We start from the raw sequence: 19,843 nt of genomic DNA, 5'->3' as shown, positions 1-19,843 counted from the left end.
GCCCTAAATGCTTTTATGAGTATCAGTCTGAACGTGATTATTGAGGTGTGTGGGAAACTTTACAAAGTGAACAAGTGTGAACAATTTTTTTTTATTTTTTTTATTATTATTATTATTATTTCTTGAGATAAGTGATAATGAATTCATTATGGTAATGTGATGCAGTGCTTGAGAATATCTTGATATATGAAAGAAAACCACGAGTGCACATAAGGAAATGACTTTATTGGGTAGAGTGTAAAGTGGAGGGACTGTAAGAAAATGTTCTGGAGAGAAGTGAAAAGAGTAAGACAGGGTGGAAGTGAAGTTAGCAGGGGAGTGAAAGATAAAAATGGGAGATTACTAGTGGAGAAGGGAGAAAAAGTGAGCAGATGGAGAGAACACTTTAAGGAATTGTTGAACATAGAGGATGGAAGTAATGCGAGTATAAGTGGCTGGGGAATGGCAGGGAGAAGGAGGGAGATGAGAAGACAGGAAGAAATCAGTAGGATAGAAGTTGTGGAAGCAATGAAGAAAGTTAAATCGGGGAAAGCCCCAGGAATTGATGGAGTGTGTGGTGAAATGCTGAAGCATGGGGGAGAGATAGTAGTAGAATGGATGTGGAAGATGTGCAGATTGGCCTGGGAGGAAGGTTGAGTCCCGGAGGATTGGAAGTCAGGTATAATTATTCCCTTGTACAAAGGAAAAGGGGAAAAAGAAGTGTGTGGTAATCATAGGGGCATTTGTCTTCTTAGTATAATAGGAAAAGTGTATGGTAGGATACTTATAGACAGAGTTAGAGAAAGAACAGAGAAATTAGTTGGAGAAGAACAGGGAGGCTTTAGGAAGGGAAGAGGTTGTGTAGATCAGATATTCATTCTTAGATCTTTAGTGGAAAAGTTTCTAGAGAAGGGAAAGAAGTTGTATGCGGCTTTCATGGATTTGGAGAAAGCATATGACAGGGTGGATAGACAAGGATTGTGGAAAGTGTTAAGAATATATGGAGTAGATGGGAAGTTGTTGAATGCTGTGAAGAGTATGTACGATGGTGCGAAGGCTGCAGTGCGTGTGGATGGTGAACTAAGTGAATTTTTCTCTTTGAAAGTTGGTTTGAAACGGGGATGTGTCATGTCTCCATGGTTGTTCAATCTGTACATGGATGGGGTAATAAAAGAGGTACAAGGTAGGGTAGTGGATGTTGGAGTGGCCCTGGTGAGAGAGGATAGTGTTTGGAAACTCCCTGTACTGTTGTTTGCAGATGATGCTGTGTTTTTGAGTGAAGACGAAGGGGAGCTGCAAGGCTTTGTGGATGAGTTTGGGAGAGTGTGTAAGAAACGGAATCTAAAGGTGAATGTAGGGAAGAGTAAAGTGATGGTTTTTGAGAGAGGTGAAGTTAGTGAATGTACAGCGAGGTTGGATGATGAGGAATTGGAAAGTGTGAGTACGTTTAAGTACGTGGGTGGTGTGATGAGTAAGGATGGAGGTTTGGAGGGTGAAGTGCTTGAAAGGGTACAGCAGGGAAGAAAGGTTGCTGGTTCTTTGAAAGCAGTGATAAGAAACAGGGAAGTGAGCATGGAAGTGAAAAAGTTACTACATGACAGTATTGTGATACCAACTCTAACGTATGGAAGTGAAGCTTGGACATTGTTGGAAGGACAGAAGTCAAGAGTGAGAGCAGTGGAAATGAGTTATTTAAGAGGAGCCTGTGGAGTCACGTGGAGAGACAGGCTGACGAATGAAGATATAAAGGAGCGTTTTGGTGTGGATGTGGATGTGATAGGAAGCGTTATGAGAAACACACTGAGGTGGTTTGGCCATGTGGAGAGGATGGAGGGTGAAAGACTGACGAAGAGAGTTTATGTGAGTGAGGTGGAGGGGGGAAGAGGGAGGGGGAGGCCGAGGATGAGATGGAGGGATGGGGTGGAGAGGTGTATGAGAGAGGGGGATGTGAGTTGGGAGCAGGGCGGTGAAATGGCGGGGGACATGGTGACTTGGAGGCGATTTGTTTGTGGCCACCTCAAACGGGATTGAGGCGTCTGGCAATAAATAGATAGATAGATAGATAGATAGAACTACAGTTTGTTTTTACATACAGTAAAACCTCAATTTAACGGCACCCTTTGGGGCCCTGAGCATGCCGAAAAAAACAAAATTCCATTGGATTGGGTCTTACACCTATCGATACCCCTGGAACTCACGCTAACACAATTTAACACATTTTTAAATGTATAAACATGTGCAGACATACAAAATCAATAAAAAAATTTATATTTAGAACAAAAGAAAGCAGGTAGGTGTGGTGTTGTACTGTAGTAAAGTACTGTACAGTAATCCAGGTAAGTACAGTAATCCTAGTAAGTTAAGGGGGTATCACACAGTACTTTGTATCAGGAACGGCCGAGGAAGATTTAAGTGGAACAAAACTTGGACGCTATCACACACGTTCCTTGTACTTCGGCAAAGGACGTGCTTCTCACACTGTTGCCAGAGCCCCGTCTCACGACTGTGGAAAGTGATTGCTGCCGCTGACTCGATAGAGAATAAGGAGAAGCAGCTTTGTTTACAAACAGGTACACACTCTATTGAGAAGTATACATCACATCACATTATCCAGGAGTTGTTGTTGTGACGTTCTCAGGTGGCGACTGGTAGCAGTACATCTGGTTGCAGTACGTCTAGCTGCAATGGAGTCCTCAGTTGTAAACACATGATTATTTTATCGACATCACAGTTTCCTAGGTACAGGAAATATTAGCTCTTTATAAGGGTTTCAGAACAATTGATATTTATTCTAAAATATTAATAAGTATTCAGTGTTAGGCTAAATGTTCAGTGCTGTAGTATGATATATTCTCTGTCGAGTCGCCTGGGTTTTGGTCACACTGTTTTGCCCGTTGTATCGTTGGGAGGAATCCATCCAGATGAATTCCACATGCCCGTGGTATCGTCGGCAATTTTACCATGTTACCGTTCTGATTTACCATTGTATCCTCGGCAAACCTCGTGTGAAGTGCCATGTGATTTTTCACTTTAGGGTCAGGCTGGGCGGGAGGAAGACTGGATGAGCATAAACATACCCAGTTGGCGGGAAACTGCAAACAGACACTCGAGATGCACGCTGCACCCGTCACATTTGAATTTCTTTCTGATTTTTACCCATTTTTAGGGAATTTTAAAAACTTTTTTGCATAAATATTCCTCAGGAGATTTGTGCCGTTAGTTTGGGGTTGCTGTTGGAATGAATGCCGTTAAATCGAGGTTTTACTCTTGAAATATTTGCGAAGATATGATATTAAGCATATTTGTTAGCTGAAGAACAAATGTTATAAGTTGTGTAGAACATAAGTAACATTTTCATGTTGCCTGAGAAGAGTTCAATAAAAAAAAAATTTATGTACAAGTGTATATCATACTTAACCATACTGTGTGCAATATGCTGAGCAATGATTTTTTTTCAAATGCAATAAGCCGTGATTGTGATATGAAGTACAGTATAAGAGCCATTGAACTTAGGTTGTAGGGTAAGTGTTATAATTGTTGCCTGATGAAAACAATAAAGAAAAACATACAGCATAAGCTTTCCCACACACCTATGGGGCATAGTGGCTCTCTATTACAGCTGGAAAACCACTGGCGAGCCACATGGACAGGGTGGTGACTCATCCTCATGATGGTGCATAAGGAAAGGTGGAATGAAGAGTGGAAAAGTTTAGGTGTGTGTGAAGGAAGGCCGGCCAGTGTTACAATCACCACTCCGGTCAGTGCTGCTAACGCTAGCCAGGCTTACCAAGGCCAGTGCTAGCAGCGCGCATTCGGAGAATCCCCGTCAAAACACCAAAAAACCACTCATTTTCTACTTGTCCTTACTCATTGATGTGACAACCTGGGGACCTGGGGATGGTTTTATTTGCAAGAAGAAGAGTTGGTGAGCAATATGGTTTTTAAATTATTTCTCTATTTTACTTTTCCAGATGCCTGTATTAAAGTTTGAAAAAGTGCTATTTTGCCAAAAATGTCCATACTGAGAGTGTGCCAGGCTCAAAAATAGCCTGGCATTTAGGGGTTAAATGTCTCTCCTAGGCAAAATAAAATCTGAAGATAGCAATAATCAAATGCAAAAGTAATCCCTCCACTATCCGACGTAATAGAGCCAAAGGCATGTTCAGAAAGTGGCCCTGTCAGGATAGTGGGCACCAGCCTCCTGGACTTGTACTTATGGACCGTAACTCAGAAAAATACCTATACAACTCCCTCTGGACATGCATAGCACCTGTTTAACCCGCCGCGTCCTGGAGACGTGAATTCACGTCCTCACATGACGTGCACTCATATCCCGGAGACGTGAATTAACGCGGCAACATTGGAAGGTCCCTAATTTGCACAATTTTCAATTTTCGTGAGTGATTTCGCGAGTGATTTTTGGCACGTATACACGGGACACCTTCCTCTATTCCTCTACAAGATTCCAAGCAGGGACAATGCCTTATACCACATAACCTCTCCCCCCCCCCTGCACACCATTGTCTCGGCAATTCACCTGTTACCAGTGACCTGGCCAATAAAGACATTCAGGGCCAGAGTGATTCCCCAATCGATGACAATGTGGAGGACAAAGTTTACATAGCATTAGAGGAAGAAACAGTCAGAAATGATGATCAGGTAATGTGGGAAAAAAGGTCATGAATGGTGATGAGTTAGTGAGTGAAACAATGCTTATAATGCCTATATTACTGTTTGAAAACCAATATACTCTCTTACTACATATAAATTCGTACCAAGTAAATAAATAAATACTGTTTATGAGTGGATAAAATAGTTACCCTCCCATAGAACTCGTTTTCTTTGGTGCCAGCCTGTTAGAAAACCCAGTCAGATAAGGAGGTACTCGTACCTAGATTGAGTATTTTAAACCTCAGGTGAGCAATTTCTCTTTGAATTTTCGATGTTTCTCACCGAAAGCGGATGTTTGAGCCAAAAAAAAAAAGGTTCAAAAATGTCGGGACTGCGGCGTACCACTGCCCAGAAAATGTCGGGATGGGGCGGGTTAAGACCCAAATCACACCAATAAGGGACACAAAAGACTGAAATAAATGCAAAAGAACCATGAAATGAGGTTTTTGAGGTAGGTTTATACAATATTAAACATTCTGGGTACTTACAAGTCCCTGGCTCCTGGACTGGTAGTTATGGACCCTAACCTAGCCCAACTCAGAAACACACCTCCCTACTGCACATGCATAGCACCTAAGACACTACATATTCACACCAATAAGGGACATAAAAGAGTGAAATGAGGTGTTTGAGGTAAGTATAGTATGGAAAATGCAGTACAGTACAGTATGAAACATTCTGCGTACTTACAGCAAGTCCATGGCCATCTCGATGAATAACCGCCTCCTCTCAGACACTGACAGTAAGAAGGATTTCCTGAAGCACGTGTAGTACACAGTTCATGAAGTCTTGCACTTAACTTAGTCATTCGCACTCAGAAGTCCATTCTCTTCACACTGCACAGTCTTGTCTTACTTATACTCCATTGTAACTTAATACGTGTTGCACTCTGCACTTTAAGTCTTTCCACTCATAAAACCATTTTCTAAACAAAACACACTCAAGTTAATTTACGTTAAATTTACAGTCCAAAAATTGTTTGTCTTTTCACTCAAATTTCTGATTTCTTAACAATACTGTATGCATTGTTTTTCTTTAACTGCACGACACTAAATTCCCGTGTGGTCTAGTGGAGAAGTTCTTGCCATTTAATCACTGTCAGAGTCTGAGAGCATCACTGGGAGGTAACCTATGGGTGTGTCGCTGGGTCGTGGTGATGACATACCCACTGCAGATGACTCATAAGATAGACGCAAACTCACGTCGAGCGGTGACTCCACCGTGGCTGATGTGCTGGGCTGTGGCTTGGAGCATGAGGGCCTGTCTTGGGGAGGCAACAGAGTGGAGCCAGAGCTAGGGACAGCGGGGGTCATGGGCCTGAAAAAACTGTCAATCGTTGATTGACGCAAGGAATGACGATTCTGACGATTTATGATGCGCTGCCTGAAAGCACGCACTTCCTCCACAAGTCCCAAGGGCCCCATCTCCCTGTCGCAGTCCGGGTGTTCCAAGTAGTCGAGAACGAATTCTAGGTGTTCCCAGAGTGCGCTCAGCTTGGGGATGGCTGGAGTAGTGTCATGCTGAGAGGAGTCCGCATCATCGGCGCCGTCCTTGTCGGAATCTTCAAGCTGGGATACTGACACCTGCTACTGAAGATGCGATCTCGATATCAGACAGGGTCTGATACCCAGGATCGCCCTCGTCGTCATCCAACCACTCACGCACTTCGACCACATCAACATCGTCCCCATGCGCATGTAGATGTGCATGGAAGTCATCCACGTCGAAACCTAGGAAATTGTGCTCTACATCCATTCCGAGAAGCAGACAAGACCAACCATTTTCTAGAGTCTTGACAGGGATTTCCTTCCATGCACTGACCCAGTTGTAAATGGCAGACTTGATGTTGTAGCGGTGAATGTTTTCCAAAGTCCGCTGGCCTCGTGTGTCCCGTCCCTCCCTGCGCCCATCCTCATCCTCGAGAGCAACCATCACCTCATCCTGGAACTTCCGTCTGTATAGCCGATTCGTTGCCATGATCACTCCTTGGTTCATTGGTTGGAAGAGAGCAGTTGTATTAGGTGGCAGAAACATGCACTGAATGCGGCCATTCTTAGCCACCAAGTCCTTGTCGCACGGGTGGGCAGGTGCATTGTCAAGGAGAAGGAGGGCCTTTACATGGTCACGAGGGATTCCCAGTTTCTCCGTCTGGTAATGTATGACCTCCTTGATGAAATGGCCGTGGAACCAGTCTTTGAAGATGTGGGCTGTGAACCATGCCTTCAAGGAATGGTACCAGACGACAGGAAGGACATCCATCACCCCACGAAGACACCGAGACTGCTTTGCACAGCCATCAATAACGGGCTTAAGCCGGTGCATGCCGTTAGCATTAGCACAACACAGAGCAGATAGCCTTTGCTTGGAGAGCTTGTGGCCAGGTACACCCTTCTTCGTCTCCTCGGCTAGAGTGTTCGTAGCCAAAGAGCGATAGAATAATCCAGTTTCGTCAACGTTGTAGACTTGACCGAGAGTGAGGCCCTCCTTGTCGATCAAGCCTTTCACCTTGCGCCGAAACTCCTCTACTCCATCCTCGTTAGCATCCAAAGCTTCGCCATGAGACTTACGGTTGGTAAGGCCATGTCGTAACTTGAACGCGAAGAGCCAACCCTCAGATGCCTTGAAGTCTAGGGCGTCGTGAAGCCTTGCGAACTTCTCAGCAGCAGCCTTCAGCTCCGTACCATGTACCAGCACACCAGCAGCACATTGCTGTCAATACCAAATCAACGTGGAGCGGTCGACCTCAGGAAACTTGGGAGTAAACATCATCTTCCTCTTCACGTTGCGTTTTCTTTTCGACGAGAAGTCAGCCGTGTACTGCATGAGTTTGTCTTGGGATCTTTTAATATCAAACAAAGTTGATCGGGCCAGGTCGAACTCACGAAGGATGCGTGACGAAGACCATCCCTCATCTACTTTCTCCAATATCTCCCTCTTCTTCTCCGAGTCAAAACCACTCTCTTCTTCTTTTCAGGCAGCGGGGCCATCATGACACACACGAAGGAGAGGCATGAGAGCAGCAGGAGTGCCTGGAGCAGGTAAGGCACCACCACAAAAGCGAGCACGTGGGCAGCCATGACGACGAGCGTTCACTCACGACAAGAGACGGGCGGAAAGTGGGAAGGATGCAGGGGCACTCTAGCGGACATCGGAGGAATGACGCACCACAACAAAGCTGTCCCGCGCCACGTGCGCCAAGTTCAATTTGCAGTCGGGAAAAAGTCGGATTTTTTTTGAATATTTTGCCTTTTTCGGACCATTTTTGGAATATTGGATCCCAGGATGATTATGTCCTGTAAGTGGGGATGTCCGGAAAGTGGGCGTCCGGATAGTACAGGGATTACTGTATATCGGATGGAAGGAGTTAAGAGGCAGAGGCTGGTAATGCAGTGGTACCATGTGCAGCCTTTGTCTCTATTCATCCAGAATCCAGTTGGGGATGTGATTGTTAATTAGATGGTTGCACGTTACAGTATATTCTGTGACTAATGAGCCTCGGCAAAAACTGAATGCTTGCAGTATCGATCTCCAAGTTGTTGGTAGGCATTAATGCAAAGTCATCTTGTTTTTCATCATTAACCATATATCTGGTGACATATTCTTATTACTACAAGACAGTTTTGTTCAGCATAGGATATGCCACCATACTAATTGTGCATATCATCATCGTGAGGTCTGTACCAACTTGTATCACCCTCCTCTTCCTCTCCACCTGTTATTGCTCACAGCTTTTCCATTGATGGTAATGATGTTAATTGTGGTGGTGGTGTGGTACTGATAATGATGATGATGAAGAACTCACCATTCCTTCTCTGCCATCAGGTAGCCTGGGTAAGGATGCTCGATCTTGGCTAAGTGGAGAACTGGGATTAAGTTTCACTGGAGCACTGTCAGGATCACCCCCTATGGTTAGTTCATTTATTCTTTGATGTCCGCAGGTGATTTTATTTAGCTTGGGTACTCTAGCTTGATGAGTACGTGGGTATTGCTGTGGGTGGCTACATTACAGTGTGGGCATAGTGGATTATTTGTGAGTTGTATTTTGTGTTGTGTTAGTTTGGTACATTGGTTGAGTATGTGTGTTGTAATTTGGGGGGGGGGTTTGCATTACAGTGTGGATTGTTTGTGAGTTATATTTTGTGTTATGATAGTGTGACACATGAGGTGAGTAAGTGTGTTGTGATATGTGGGATTGAATTACAGTGTGGGCATGGTGGATTGTTTGTGAGGTTATGTTGTGTAGGTAATGAAGCTATTCAGATAACATACAAGACAATGGTAAGATGCAGCATGCAAAATAAATTGTTAAGGAATGGTACTACAAAGCCTCCAGTGCCATCAGAAATATGGAGTTACGTGCATTATCATTCATTCATCATCAAATCCTGTGTTGTCCCATGAGGAGTGTAGGAGCTCAGGGCTAGGCAAGTGGGTCCTGACATTTAAGATGAGAGTGACCAGCCTCTCTCATCCCTGAGTGGCATTACTTGAGCAATAAACCCCAACCATCCCTTGGATATAAACCTGCCTAGGCTCAACCCAATTGGAATGCCTTAATGACCGACTAAACCACCAGGCACCATAATTACCCATCCCCACCCCGGAGGGGCTCAGGGACAGGTATTGCTTGCACCCAGTTTGTTTGTGTGCTTGTTTGTTTGGAGGAGTAGGCTGTATCACCACCTGATCAGGGTGGTACTTCCAAGGGGAATGGGAATGCTGGTGATGGGGAGAGCTGGAGCTCCTGTTTCACTGGCTACCTAACCATCTCCCTTTGCTGACCTTTTCAGTATGACACTAACATGGAGAGTAGACCAGCATACTATCCCAAACACTTCCTCTGACTATCTCATGCACTACACCACATGCGCTTTACGTATCACACAGCGTACCCCACCGTTTCACAGGGGTTGACGCCAGCAAGGGCATGCGGCCAGAAAACTTTGCCCCTGCTACCTACTGGCAAACCTTTTGAGGGGAGGTATGACGAGGGCTCCCTCCGCCAGCATAGATCATGGGGCTGGGGTGAGATGGGGCTTGAACCTATGTTACGGGGTACAGGTCATTGCGGTTCCCAGGCTGCCGTTTCCGCCCCATAGAGAGGGGCCCAAACCTGGGAGTAGTGCCCCAGGAGGCAGCCCAATTAGTGGGTGTATAATGGTGGGGCAGTTACAGTGCCAAGGCACGCATGGAGGGTGTCCCTGTAGTTGTCATGGCAGGGTGCCCCGAGGCAGCTACCGCAGTCACTGGTTAAGGTTGGTAGGCTAGGGGTCCCAGATCCAAGGCATGGGCCTGGGACTGTGCAGCGGGTGGGGCCTATGGCATGTCTCTCCCCTTCTTATTTTTCTCATTATGTCCAAGTTAAAGATTGTTCGAAACAAGCCTGAGTACCTCAAATCACTGAGGGGGATCAGAGTGGCTTTGTGGAATGTTGGAAGTTTGAGAGGTAGAGCAGGGGAAGTGGTTGTGGTAATGAGTAGGAGGTAGGTGGATGTGGTATGTGTGCAAGAAGCCCAGTATAGGGGTGGATCAGCCAGAAAGATTGCTAGGAGGGATTTTTATTTTAAGTTGTTTTGGCAGGGTAAGATAAATAGATATAGGGGTGTGGGTGTGTTGGTTAGGGAGAAATGGTTGGAATATGTCATGAATGTTTTGAGAGTAAGTGATTGGATACTAGTAGTGAAAATTTGTTCGATGGGATGGTGTTCGCAATTGTATTGGCATGTGCTCCACAAGCAGGCCTGGATGAGGTAGAGAAGGTTAGATTTTGGGGTGGCTTAGTTTGTGTAGTAAGTGGTATGGGGGATGATGAGACTGTAGTATTAGGGGGGTTTAAATGGTCATGTAGGTGAAGCAGCTCAAGGTTATGAAGGAGTACATGGGGGATGTACTTATGGTATAAGAAATGAGGAAGGGGAAAGTATCCTAGAGTTTGGGGAGGCAATGAACATGATTTTGTGCAACACACATTTTAGGAAAAGAGGGAGTAGGTTGATTACATATGAGTCTGGGGGAAATAGCAGCCAGATAGACTATTTCCTGGTCAGGAGGGCTGATGGGAGGTTAGTGAGGAATGTTAAAGTTACAGGGAGTGAGGAATGTATGCAGCAACACAAGTTATTGATTTGTGACATGGTGCTTAAGGAGTGGGTGATGAAAAAGAGGACCTCTGCACCTAGGACCAAAATGTGTAAGTTGAAAATCCAAACAGTAAGGGATGCCATCTATAATGAGATGAGGAGAGTGGTGGCTGAACAGGAAGACCTTGGCGGAAGTGTTAACAGTACAGAGTCCTCAAGACCAGCCACTTGAGAGTTACTGATTCAGTATGTGGTTGGACAAGAGGCCCACCAAGTCATAAAGTGACCTGGGGGTCTTTATATTAAAGACTCATGGAGAGAACATTACAGCCGGTTGTTGAATGAGGAGTTTGACTGGGACAGGGAAGGTTTGGAGCCAGCAGATCCAGTGTTTGGCCCTTGGCCTTTGATTGACGCTGTTACTGAGGGCAGGGCAATAGACAGGATGCAGGTGGGGAAGGCAGCAGATGTGTATGGGTTGATTGCTGAAATGTTGAAAGCCTCGGGTATTATAGGAGTGAGGTTAGTCACAGACCTGATAAATACAGTTATATGAGTGTGTTGTCTCATGTGATTGGCTGAAGAGTGTAATTGTAAATGTGTACAAGGGGAAGGGTGATGCCCTGGAAAGAGGAAATTATAGAGGCATAGAGCTTTTAAACCAGATAGTGATGGTAATGGAGAGAGTTCTAGAAGGTATGATCAGAGAAAGAGTGAGTATTGATGAGATGCAGTTTGGTTTTATGCCAGGCAAAGGGACCACTGATGCCATATTCATTGTTCAACAGCTTCAGGAAAAATATATAGTAAAGAAAAGTGAATTGTACTTTGTTGTTATTGATTTTGAGAAGCCTTTTGACTGAGTCACTAGAGAGGTGGTGAGGTGGGCAATGAGAAAGCTTGGGATTGAGGAGTGGCTGGTTAGGTTCATTATGGCCAAGTACAGTATGTGGGTGCTCACGCCTAGGTACGGGTGAATGGAGGTTTGAATGATGAGTTTTCCTTGAATGTTTTGTTCATCAGGGGTCGGTCTTGAGCCCCTTGTTGTTTATCATGGTACTTGAATCCCTCTCACGTGACTTCAAAAGTGGACTTCCATGGGAGATATTGTATGTTGATGATTTGGTGTTGGTTGCAGAGAATTAAAGGGAGGTGGAGGAGAGATTTAGAAAGTGGAGGGATTGTATGGAGCACAAAGGCTTAAGAGTAAATGCAGATAAAACAAAAGTGATGGTATCTAGGGCTGGGAGCGGTACTGTCAAAGAAGAGGGAGAGTGGCCATGTGCAATTTGTCGCAAGGGCGTGGGAAGTAATTTCATCTTGTGCAGTGTTTGTGATAAGTGGATGCATAAGAGATGTAGTGGTATTAGAGGTAGATTGCGAGATAATGCTGATTCTATGTGTGTGGTGTGTTGGGGAGAGCACGTGGATATTGCCAGGTGTGAAAGGAGTGTGGTAGGTGGGGGCACTTACCATCCACTCACTCAATGTAGTGCTGCTCTCGGTTGTCTGCCCTTTTCTCTCCTCCATCCTTCTTTCCTTCCATCCTCTTCTGTCTTTCTTACCTTCATTCTTTCCTCGTCCTTCTGCCTCCAAGTGACTTTACACTCCCTCTTTCGTCTTTCTTTCCTTCATTGTTTCCTCTTCCTTCTGTCTGTGGGTGATTGTACACTGAGTGACATGCCAAATGGTTTCTTGTACACCAGGAAACCATTTACAGTACAATCCCAGTTAACCGGGTGGCTTGGGGAATTTACCTTCCCGGTTACAGATTTTTCCCGTATTTCTGATTTTCAAGTCAAATCTATACAAAGGCTATCACAGCAGTAAATACAGTTCAGGTACTCACCAGTCACATTAGGGGTTACACTAAGAGATTCCGCCTGAAAAACTGCCTTGTAAACACACACCATGGTCATAACGCACGTGTGCAATGTCTAGCAATTTGCAGTACTGCATTTTGCAGCAGTCCATTGTTTACCGAATTACTGTATTCATTATATGTACTGTACTCATAAAAATTGAAAAATAAAATAAAGAAATAAAAGCTTGAACATTTATTAGTGAACTGATGATGTGTTAAGACTGCACTGTAGAATTATCACGACACCTGTGCCCCCACGTGAGTTTGTTTATGTTTCCGACTGTTCTTCTTCTTCCCCACCTGACCTCCATCACTCCACCCCTCACCCGCCACTCAGCTGTTTTGCAGAAAATAAAATAAATGATGTACGTATGAAATGCAGGCATATTATTTATTTATTTTTCTTCCAACAAAGTAAACTTTCATTCCTATTAACATTTATATTCAGCCATTAGTGTTTTACAATATTCGCCTTTTTCAAGTCTGTTGCATATGTCCAGCTTCTGTTTCAAGGTAAGCACGATACGCTTACGTTTAGTTTGCACTTTAGGCATTTTGGAGTGTATAAATTACCGTCTATCAGTGGAACACAATAGCAAGAGAGCTTGTTTACTGTCTGGTGGCAAAATGCAGACTGGTGATTTTTGGAGGGTGTGGAGGATGACTGAATTCAAGTAGGGGAAAGAGGGGGAGAGGAGGGGTGGTTAAGAGGATTTGCTAGGGATTTACATTAGCCGGAAATGCCTTCATCTTGCTTTGTCTGACTTCACCCAGCCTCGCGTGACACAATCAAACGGCGGTTTGGCGGTCCATTCAAATTGGCGCACAGTTATAACTTACTGACATTTTTACCAGCCCTTGAATTTTCCCGTTGTTCTGAGTATTCCGTTTGTCTGGATACCGGGTAGCTGGGATTGTACTGTATTATGCTGGGTGATAACTACTGTATATAGCCAGATTTTGGCTCCTGGGGATTTGGTGGGTAATTATGGGGTTCCAGTCGGATTGAGCTGGTAAAGGTTTATATCCAAGAGGTAGTTGGGGTTTATTGCTGACGTAATGCCACTCAGGGATGAGTGAGGCTGGTCACTCTCATGTTAAATGTCAGGACCAACTTGTCTAGCCCCGGGCTCCTGCGCTCCTCGTGAGGCAATGTAGGACTGGATGATGAATGAATGAAAGTGAAAGGATTGAACTTGCTGGTGAGTCTCTTGAGTGTGTGGAAGAGTTTTGTTCTCTGGGAGACATGTTATGTACTGGAAGTGGGGCAGGAGCTAGCTCTGTGGCTAGAGTGAGGAGTGGTTAGAAGAAATTCAGGGAGCTGTTGCCTCTCCTGACATTGAGAGGGCTCTCCTTCCGTGCTAGGGGATCTTTGTATGCGGCATGTATTAGGAGTGTAATGCTGTATGTAGTGAGACCTGGGCAGTAAAGGAAGAAAATATTTGCAGGCTCAGACATACAGAAATGCCAATGATTAGGTGGATGTGCAGTGCTTCCTTGAGTGCAGGTCCTGGGGGAGCAAGGTTTACAATGGAAGAGTTGAAAGGTAGGATGGGATTGGAGTGTATTGTTGTTGTGGTGAGGAGAGGTAGATTGAGATGGTTTGGGCATGTGGAGAGGATGAGGGATGATAATTGGATGCAGGAGGTGTGAAGTGTTAATGTTTGGGGTCGAGTAGTGAGAAGTAGACAAAAAAGACTTGGGACGAGGTCATTAAGTGTGACCACAGGGTTAAGGGACTAAATAGGGAAACTGCCTGAGATCGAGCAGTATGGAGAGCCTCCATTAAGTGACCAAGGCCAACGCATGGAAGCATGTTGCAGCCTTCAAGAACGAAAAAGAACCTTTGTTTGTTTGTCTCTCTCTGTCTATCTCTCTGTCTCTGTTGACAGCTTTACGCAGAAACTACTGGTGCTATTTTAATTAAAGTTTCAGGGATGATGGGCTATGATCTTTTAATCACCTGATTGAATTTTGTACCAGATTGCACCAAGGCCCAGGCTGTACGGCGAAAAAAAAAATAAGGGGGGGGGGAACGGGTAAAAATTGCTTTTTTGCCATAACTCCTTTCAAATTCATCATATTGACATGAAACCAAAATTTAAAGGTGCATCTTTCAAATCTGCATCCGTTAATATGGTTCATTACATCAGAGGGGTCACCCCCCAGCTAACGGTAGAGAGGTCAGTGTCAGGTGGGTCAGGCCTAAAATTTCAGATGGGCATAAAATTGTCAATTTTCACCCAATTTACTCCAAATTTGATATGTGGCATCTATGACTAGATATCCTGTTGTGGTTATACGTCAGCACTAAAGTGACTGCCAGAGATGGGTGTGCTGTGCCGTGGCACCACTTCTTGTAGTAGTAGTAGTAGTAGTTCCGTAGGCAGTCAGGCTGAGCAGCCCCTAGTCCCTAAGGAAGGCCACGGCTGAGACCAGGCTTTCCCACAGAGCTCTCAAAGAGTGTATGTTGCATTGTTGGCACAGGCGATTGTATGCAATGCAGTCTTCCATAATGTGCCTAATAATATGGGGTACTGTGTTGCATCTTGGACAGGCACCAGGGAAGGAGTCATCCAGCCACTTCTGACATCTCAAGAGGGCTTGTTGATTCCCACTTCTCAGCCTGGTCAAGTGAACCCTGTCCTCATGAGGGAGGTAGGATTCAGAAGGGTGGATATCAGGAGGCTATGACTGAATATTTGGGCATGGATATGCTTCTGGAAGCTAGTTTGAGGCAGGTGAGGGGGGAGAGATGACAGTATTTGTGTATGATATCGTGTACTATGTGTTGTTGTGATGTTCCTTTGTGCGTGTGGATGTGCTACCATGTAGTGTAGCTAATGGATGGTCTGGGTTTGTGGAGGCTGCAGCAAGAATCTGTGTGCATCTCATGTCTAGATGATCCTAGACTTTGAGGACTTTGGTTTCTTGCTATAGGTTTGTGTGTGTGTGTGTGTGTGTGTGTGTTCTTACCTAATTGTATCTTTACAGGAATGAGTCAAGCTCTTACTGTCCCGTGTATTAAACCATATTTATTGTACATATCCTTAAATTTGTGAATTGTTTTGGCGCACACTATTTCATTCGGTAGTGCATACCACTGATCAATTGCTCTGTTTGGGAAACTGAATTTCCTTACGTCTTTATCACCTCTCTTCTTATGCAGTTTTTTGCAGTGTCCTCTTGCTGATGCTTCCCCATAGGTTAAGTACAGTAATTATATGTCTATTTTCTCCTTCCCTGATATGCATTTATATAGCATTATCATGTCACCTCTTTTCCTTCTCTCCTGTAGTGTTGGTAGATTCAGTTTATATAGTCTTTCCTCGTAGCTTAGATCCCTTAAGCTTGTTACCCATCTTGTAGCGGCCCTTTGAACTTTTTCAGTCTTGTCTATGTGCTTTTTTGAGATGAGGACTCTGGACTACTGATGCATACTCCAGGGTTGGTCTGATGAATGATGCTATTATCCTTCTTAGCATGTCTTCATTTATGTATGTGAATGCTATTCTCATATTTGCAAGCAGTGTATACATGTTCCGTACCTTCTCACTGATGTGGTCAGCCGGAGATAGTCTGTTATTGATAATCACACCTAGATCCTTCTCTCTTTCTGATGTGTGTAGGGTTTTATTTCCTAACAGGAAGAGGTTGCGTAGATCAGATATTCATTCTCAGATCTTTAGTGGAAAAGTTTCTAGAGAAGGGAAAGAAGTTGTATGCAGCTTTCATGGATTTGGAGAAAGCATATGACAGGGTGGATAGACTAGGATTGTGGAAAGTGTTAAGAATATATGGAATAGATGGGAAGTTGTTGAATGCTGTGAAGAGTATGTACGATAGTGCGAAGGCTGCAGTGCGTGTGGATGGTGAACTAAGTGAATTTTTCTCTTTGAAAGTTGGGTTGAAACAGGGATGTGTCATGTCTCCATGGTTGTTCAATCTGTACAAGGATGGGGTACTAAAAGAGGTACAAGGTAGGGTAGTGGATGTTGGAGTGGCCCTGGTGAAAGAGGATAGTGTTTGGAAACTCCCTGTACTGTTGTTTGCAGATGATACCGTGTTGTTGAGTGAAGACGAAGGGGAGCTGCAAGGCTTGGTGGATGAGTTTGAGAGAGTGTGTAAGAAACGGAATCTAAAGGTGAATGTAGGGAAGAGTAAAGTGATGGTCTTTGAGAGAGGTGAAGTCAGTGAATGTACAGCGAGGTTGGATGGTGAGGAATTGGAAAATGTGAGTACGTTTAAGTACTTGGGTAGTGTGATGAGTAAGGATGGAGGTTTGGAGGGTGAAGTGCTTGAAAGGGTACAGCAGGGAAGAAAGGTTGCTGGTTCTTTGAAAGCAGTGATAAGAAACAGGGAAGTGAGCATGGAAGTGAAAAAGTTACTACATGACAGTATTGTGATACCAACTCTAACGTACGGAAGTGAAGCTTGGACGTTGTTGGAAGGACACAAGTCAAGAGTGAGAGCCGTGGAAATGAGTTATTTAAGAGGAGCCTGTGGAGTCACATGGAGAGACAGGCTGACGAATGAGGATATAAAGGAGCGTTGTGGTGTTGATGTGGATGTGATTGGAAGCGTTATGAGGAACACACTGAGGTGGTTTGGCCATGTGGAGAGGATGGAGGGTCAAAGACTGACGAAGAGAGTGTATGTGAGTGAGGTGGAGGGGGAAAGAGGGAGGGGGAGGCCGAGGATGAGATGGAGAGATGGGGTGGAGAGGTATATGAGAGAGGGGGGTGTGAGTTGGGAGCAGGGGAGTGAAATGGCTGGGGACAGGGCGACTTGGAGGCGATTTGTTTGTGGCCACCCCAAACGGGATTGAGGCGTCTGGCAATAGATAGATAGATAGATAATCATAATCAGGTCTTTTTCCACTTTTACCAAACTTAATTACATGACACTTGTCCACATTGAATTCCATTTGCCATGTATTACTTCATTCATGAAGTTTATTTAATTCTTCTTGTAGCTCTGTACAAGAGTCTGTGTTAGTAATTCTCCTTTGTATTTTTGCATCATCTGCAAACATATTTAGATAGCTTTCATTTCCAGTGTTATTGTCTATATCATTTATGTACTCTAAAAACATGATTGGTGCCAGCACTGACCCCTGTGGTACTCCACTAGTCACTTCTTTCCGTGATGAGTAATTTCCCCTTAGTACTGTTCTCATTTCTCTTTTTATGAGAAAATCATGCATCCAACAATACAGTTTGCCTCGAATTCCTCCTTGATGGTACAGTTTCCATAAAAGTCTTTGGTGTGGTACTGTGTCAAATGCTTTCTTGAAATCTAAATAGATACTGTCCACCCATCCTTCTCTTTCCTGTATTGTGTCTGTTACTCTGTCATAGTAGCTCAACAGATTAGTAACACATGATTTTCCTTTTCTGTTACTCTGTCATAGTAGCTCAACAGATTAGTAACACATGATTTTCCTTTTCTGAAACCAAACTGTCTTTCTGTTATCATATTGTGTTCTAGATGATTTACCCAAGCTTTTCTTTTAACCCTTACACCGCGGTCATGTTTCCCAATGTTTTGCATCTCCAGCGGGTTATTCGGGCTCCGACAGACTCTCAAAAAATATTTCCCAAAAATCAGTTATTAGTCTTAGAATATTAAAATTACATATGCTTATGGCACATACCTTCAGCTTTCTCCTGGGATGTTTGTTGAGCCTTCGTCGATTACCGTAGGACTTGTGGAGACCTCTGAAGTTTGGTAACGAAGTCTCCACTTTACACTTCCCGACAACCCATAATATGATTACCACAGCCAGATATTAACACTATAAACACTACTCTATGATTATCAAGTAGCTTGGGATCCATACTCCAAATAAAAACCACTGTGAAAGCAATGAAAATTACGAGCACGTATGACCTTCCCACTTGTGCAAGTTCGCTGTTGGTATTCTGTCATTTATTATTCATAAAACCCCTCACACTTTATATTTCTATTACTATATAACACTGATATATATGTACAGTCTTTATCCATGAGTTTCCTTCAGTAGTATTAGTTTATTGTCACTGTAGGGATTAAATTTCTTTCAGTAAATTACGTAACATTCACTTTCTTGTCCTGTATACAGTACTAGCATTGAGAGTGAATGTCACTTTCACCTTCACTCTCATAACTCATAGTATTCAGACATGCTAGAGTGAAACTTTCACTTTCATTACTCCTAGGGTATATACTCGTATTCTTATAATACTACTCATTTACATTTCTATTTACGTTCTCTATTTTATTTACGTTATTTACATTTCTATTTTATTTACACTGTGTTATGCACTGTCACTTGAAGTAACTTATAAAACTATTTTCCACTGTTCACATATATTTATATTCATTACTTTCACTTGCTGTTTACACATTATTTACACATTATTTACAATTCCACTTCCACTGTTTTACTCAACAGAAAGATCGTATTCACTCTTTTATCAATTGTCAGCCCTTTACCTCTTTCCACACGAGGTTTAGTAGGGGGTAAATTTCACAGGGCCCTTTGCATGGGGGTGAAAAGTCCCTGAAGTCAGCAAGAGCAAACAGACGTACCTCCACATTGGAAGATGAGAGTGAACTGATAAGGGTGGGCTGGGGTGGTGGCCTACCTAGGGAAATGCATTACTGCCAGTGTTAGCCTCTTGACAGCAGCTAATATATAGTAGTGAAATGATTGGCAGGAAATCTAGACAATACATTATAAATTTGGTAGTTCCAGGTGAATGTAAATATCACTTAGGCTTCTCCCTTCCCTCCTTATATGTATATTTATTACAAAAATAGATTATACGGCATATTTCAAGGGGAAATAAACAGCGAAAATTAGCAAACGAGTGCACATGAGGTGTTGTCAGGTGATAATTAGCCAATTCCAGGTGTATGGCACTCTCACTTACCTTATTTCTTTCTTGTATATATTATTTGGTATAAGAATAGGACATAGGGCTTATTTCAATGGATGAAATCAGTGAAAAATTCCAGGGAAGATTTACTTAGTGTAGCACGGCCGGGGAGGCGAGAGGATAGGGTAATGGAGGGGGGGTAGGGAGAGGAGTCAAGAACGGGGAGAAATAGCTAAATTGTCAACAATGGATGGGAGTACAAATGAGATTAGGAGTGCTGACTAGTGTTGGACATTGGCAGTACTGATAGATGATACAAGCCCCCACTTGGAAGCCCGGGTGAATTCAAAATAACACAGAATCACAAAAGCGACGCCCCGCAGTAT

At 43.8% G+C, this 19,843-nt stretch overlaps 1 protein-coding gene across 1 annotated transcript in view; it reads left to right on the top strand.

Moving 5' to 3' along the window:
* LOC145411023 (tyrosyl-DNA phosphodiesterase 1-like) overlaps window positions 1-19,843 on the top strand; it is a 281,158-nt gene that overhangs the window by 139,744 nt on the left and 121,571 nt on the right. The window contains exon 7 of the mRNA XM_080281084.1: window positions 8,473-8,558. Within this exon, the coding sequence (XP_080137210.1) occupies window positions 8,473-8,558 (86 nt within the window). The remainder of the gene's footprint in view (window positions 1-8,472; window positions 8,559-19,843) is intronic.

Source organism: Coenobita brevimanus, chromosome 87, assembly GCF_032717465.1.
Source record: "Coenobita brevimanus isolate Jiangsu-jjx chromosome 87, ASM3271746v2, whole genome shotgun sequence".
In the NCBI taxonomy this organism is placed as follows: Eukaryota; Metazoa; Arthropoda; class Malacostraca; order Decapoda; family Coenobitidae; genus Coenobita; species Coenobita brevimanus.
The sequence above is the reverse complement of the archived record's forward strand: the minus strand, read 5'-3'. Positions and strand labels throughout refer to the sequence as shown.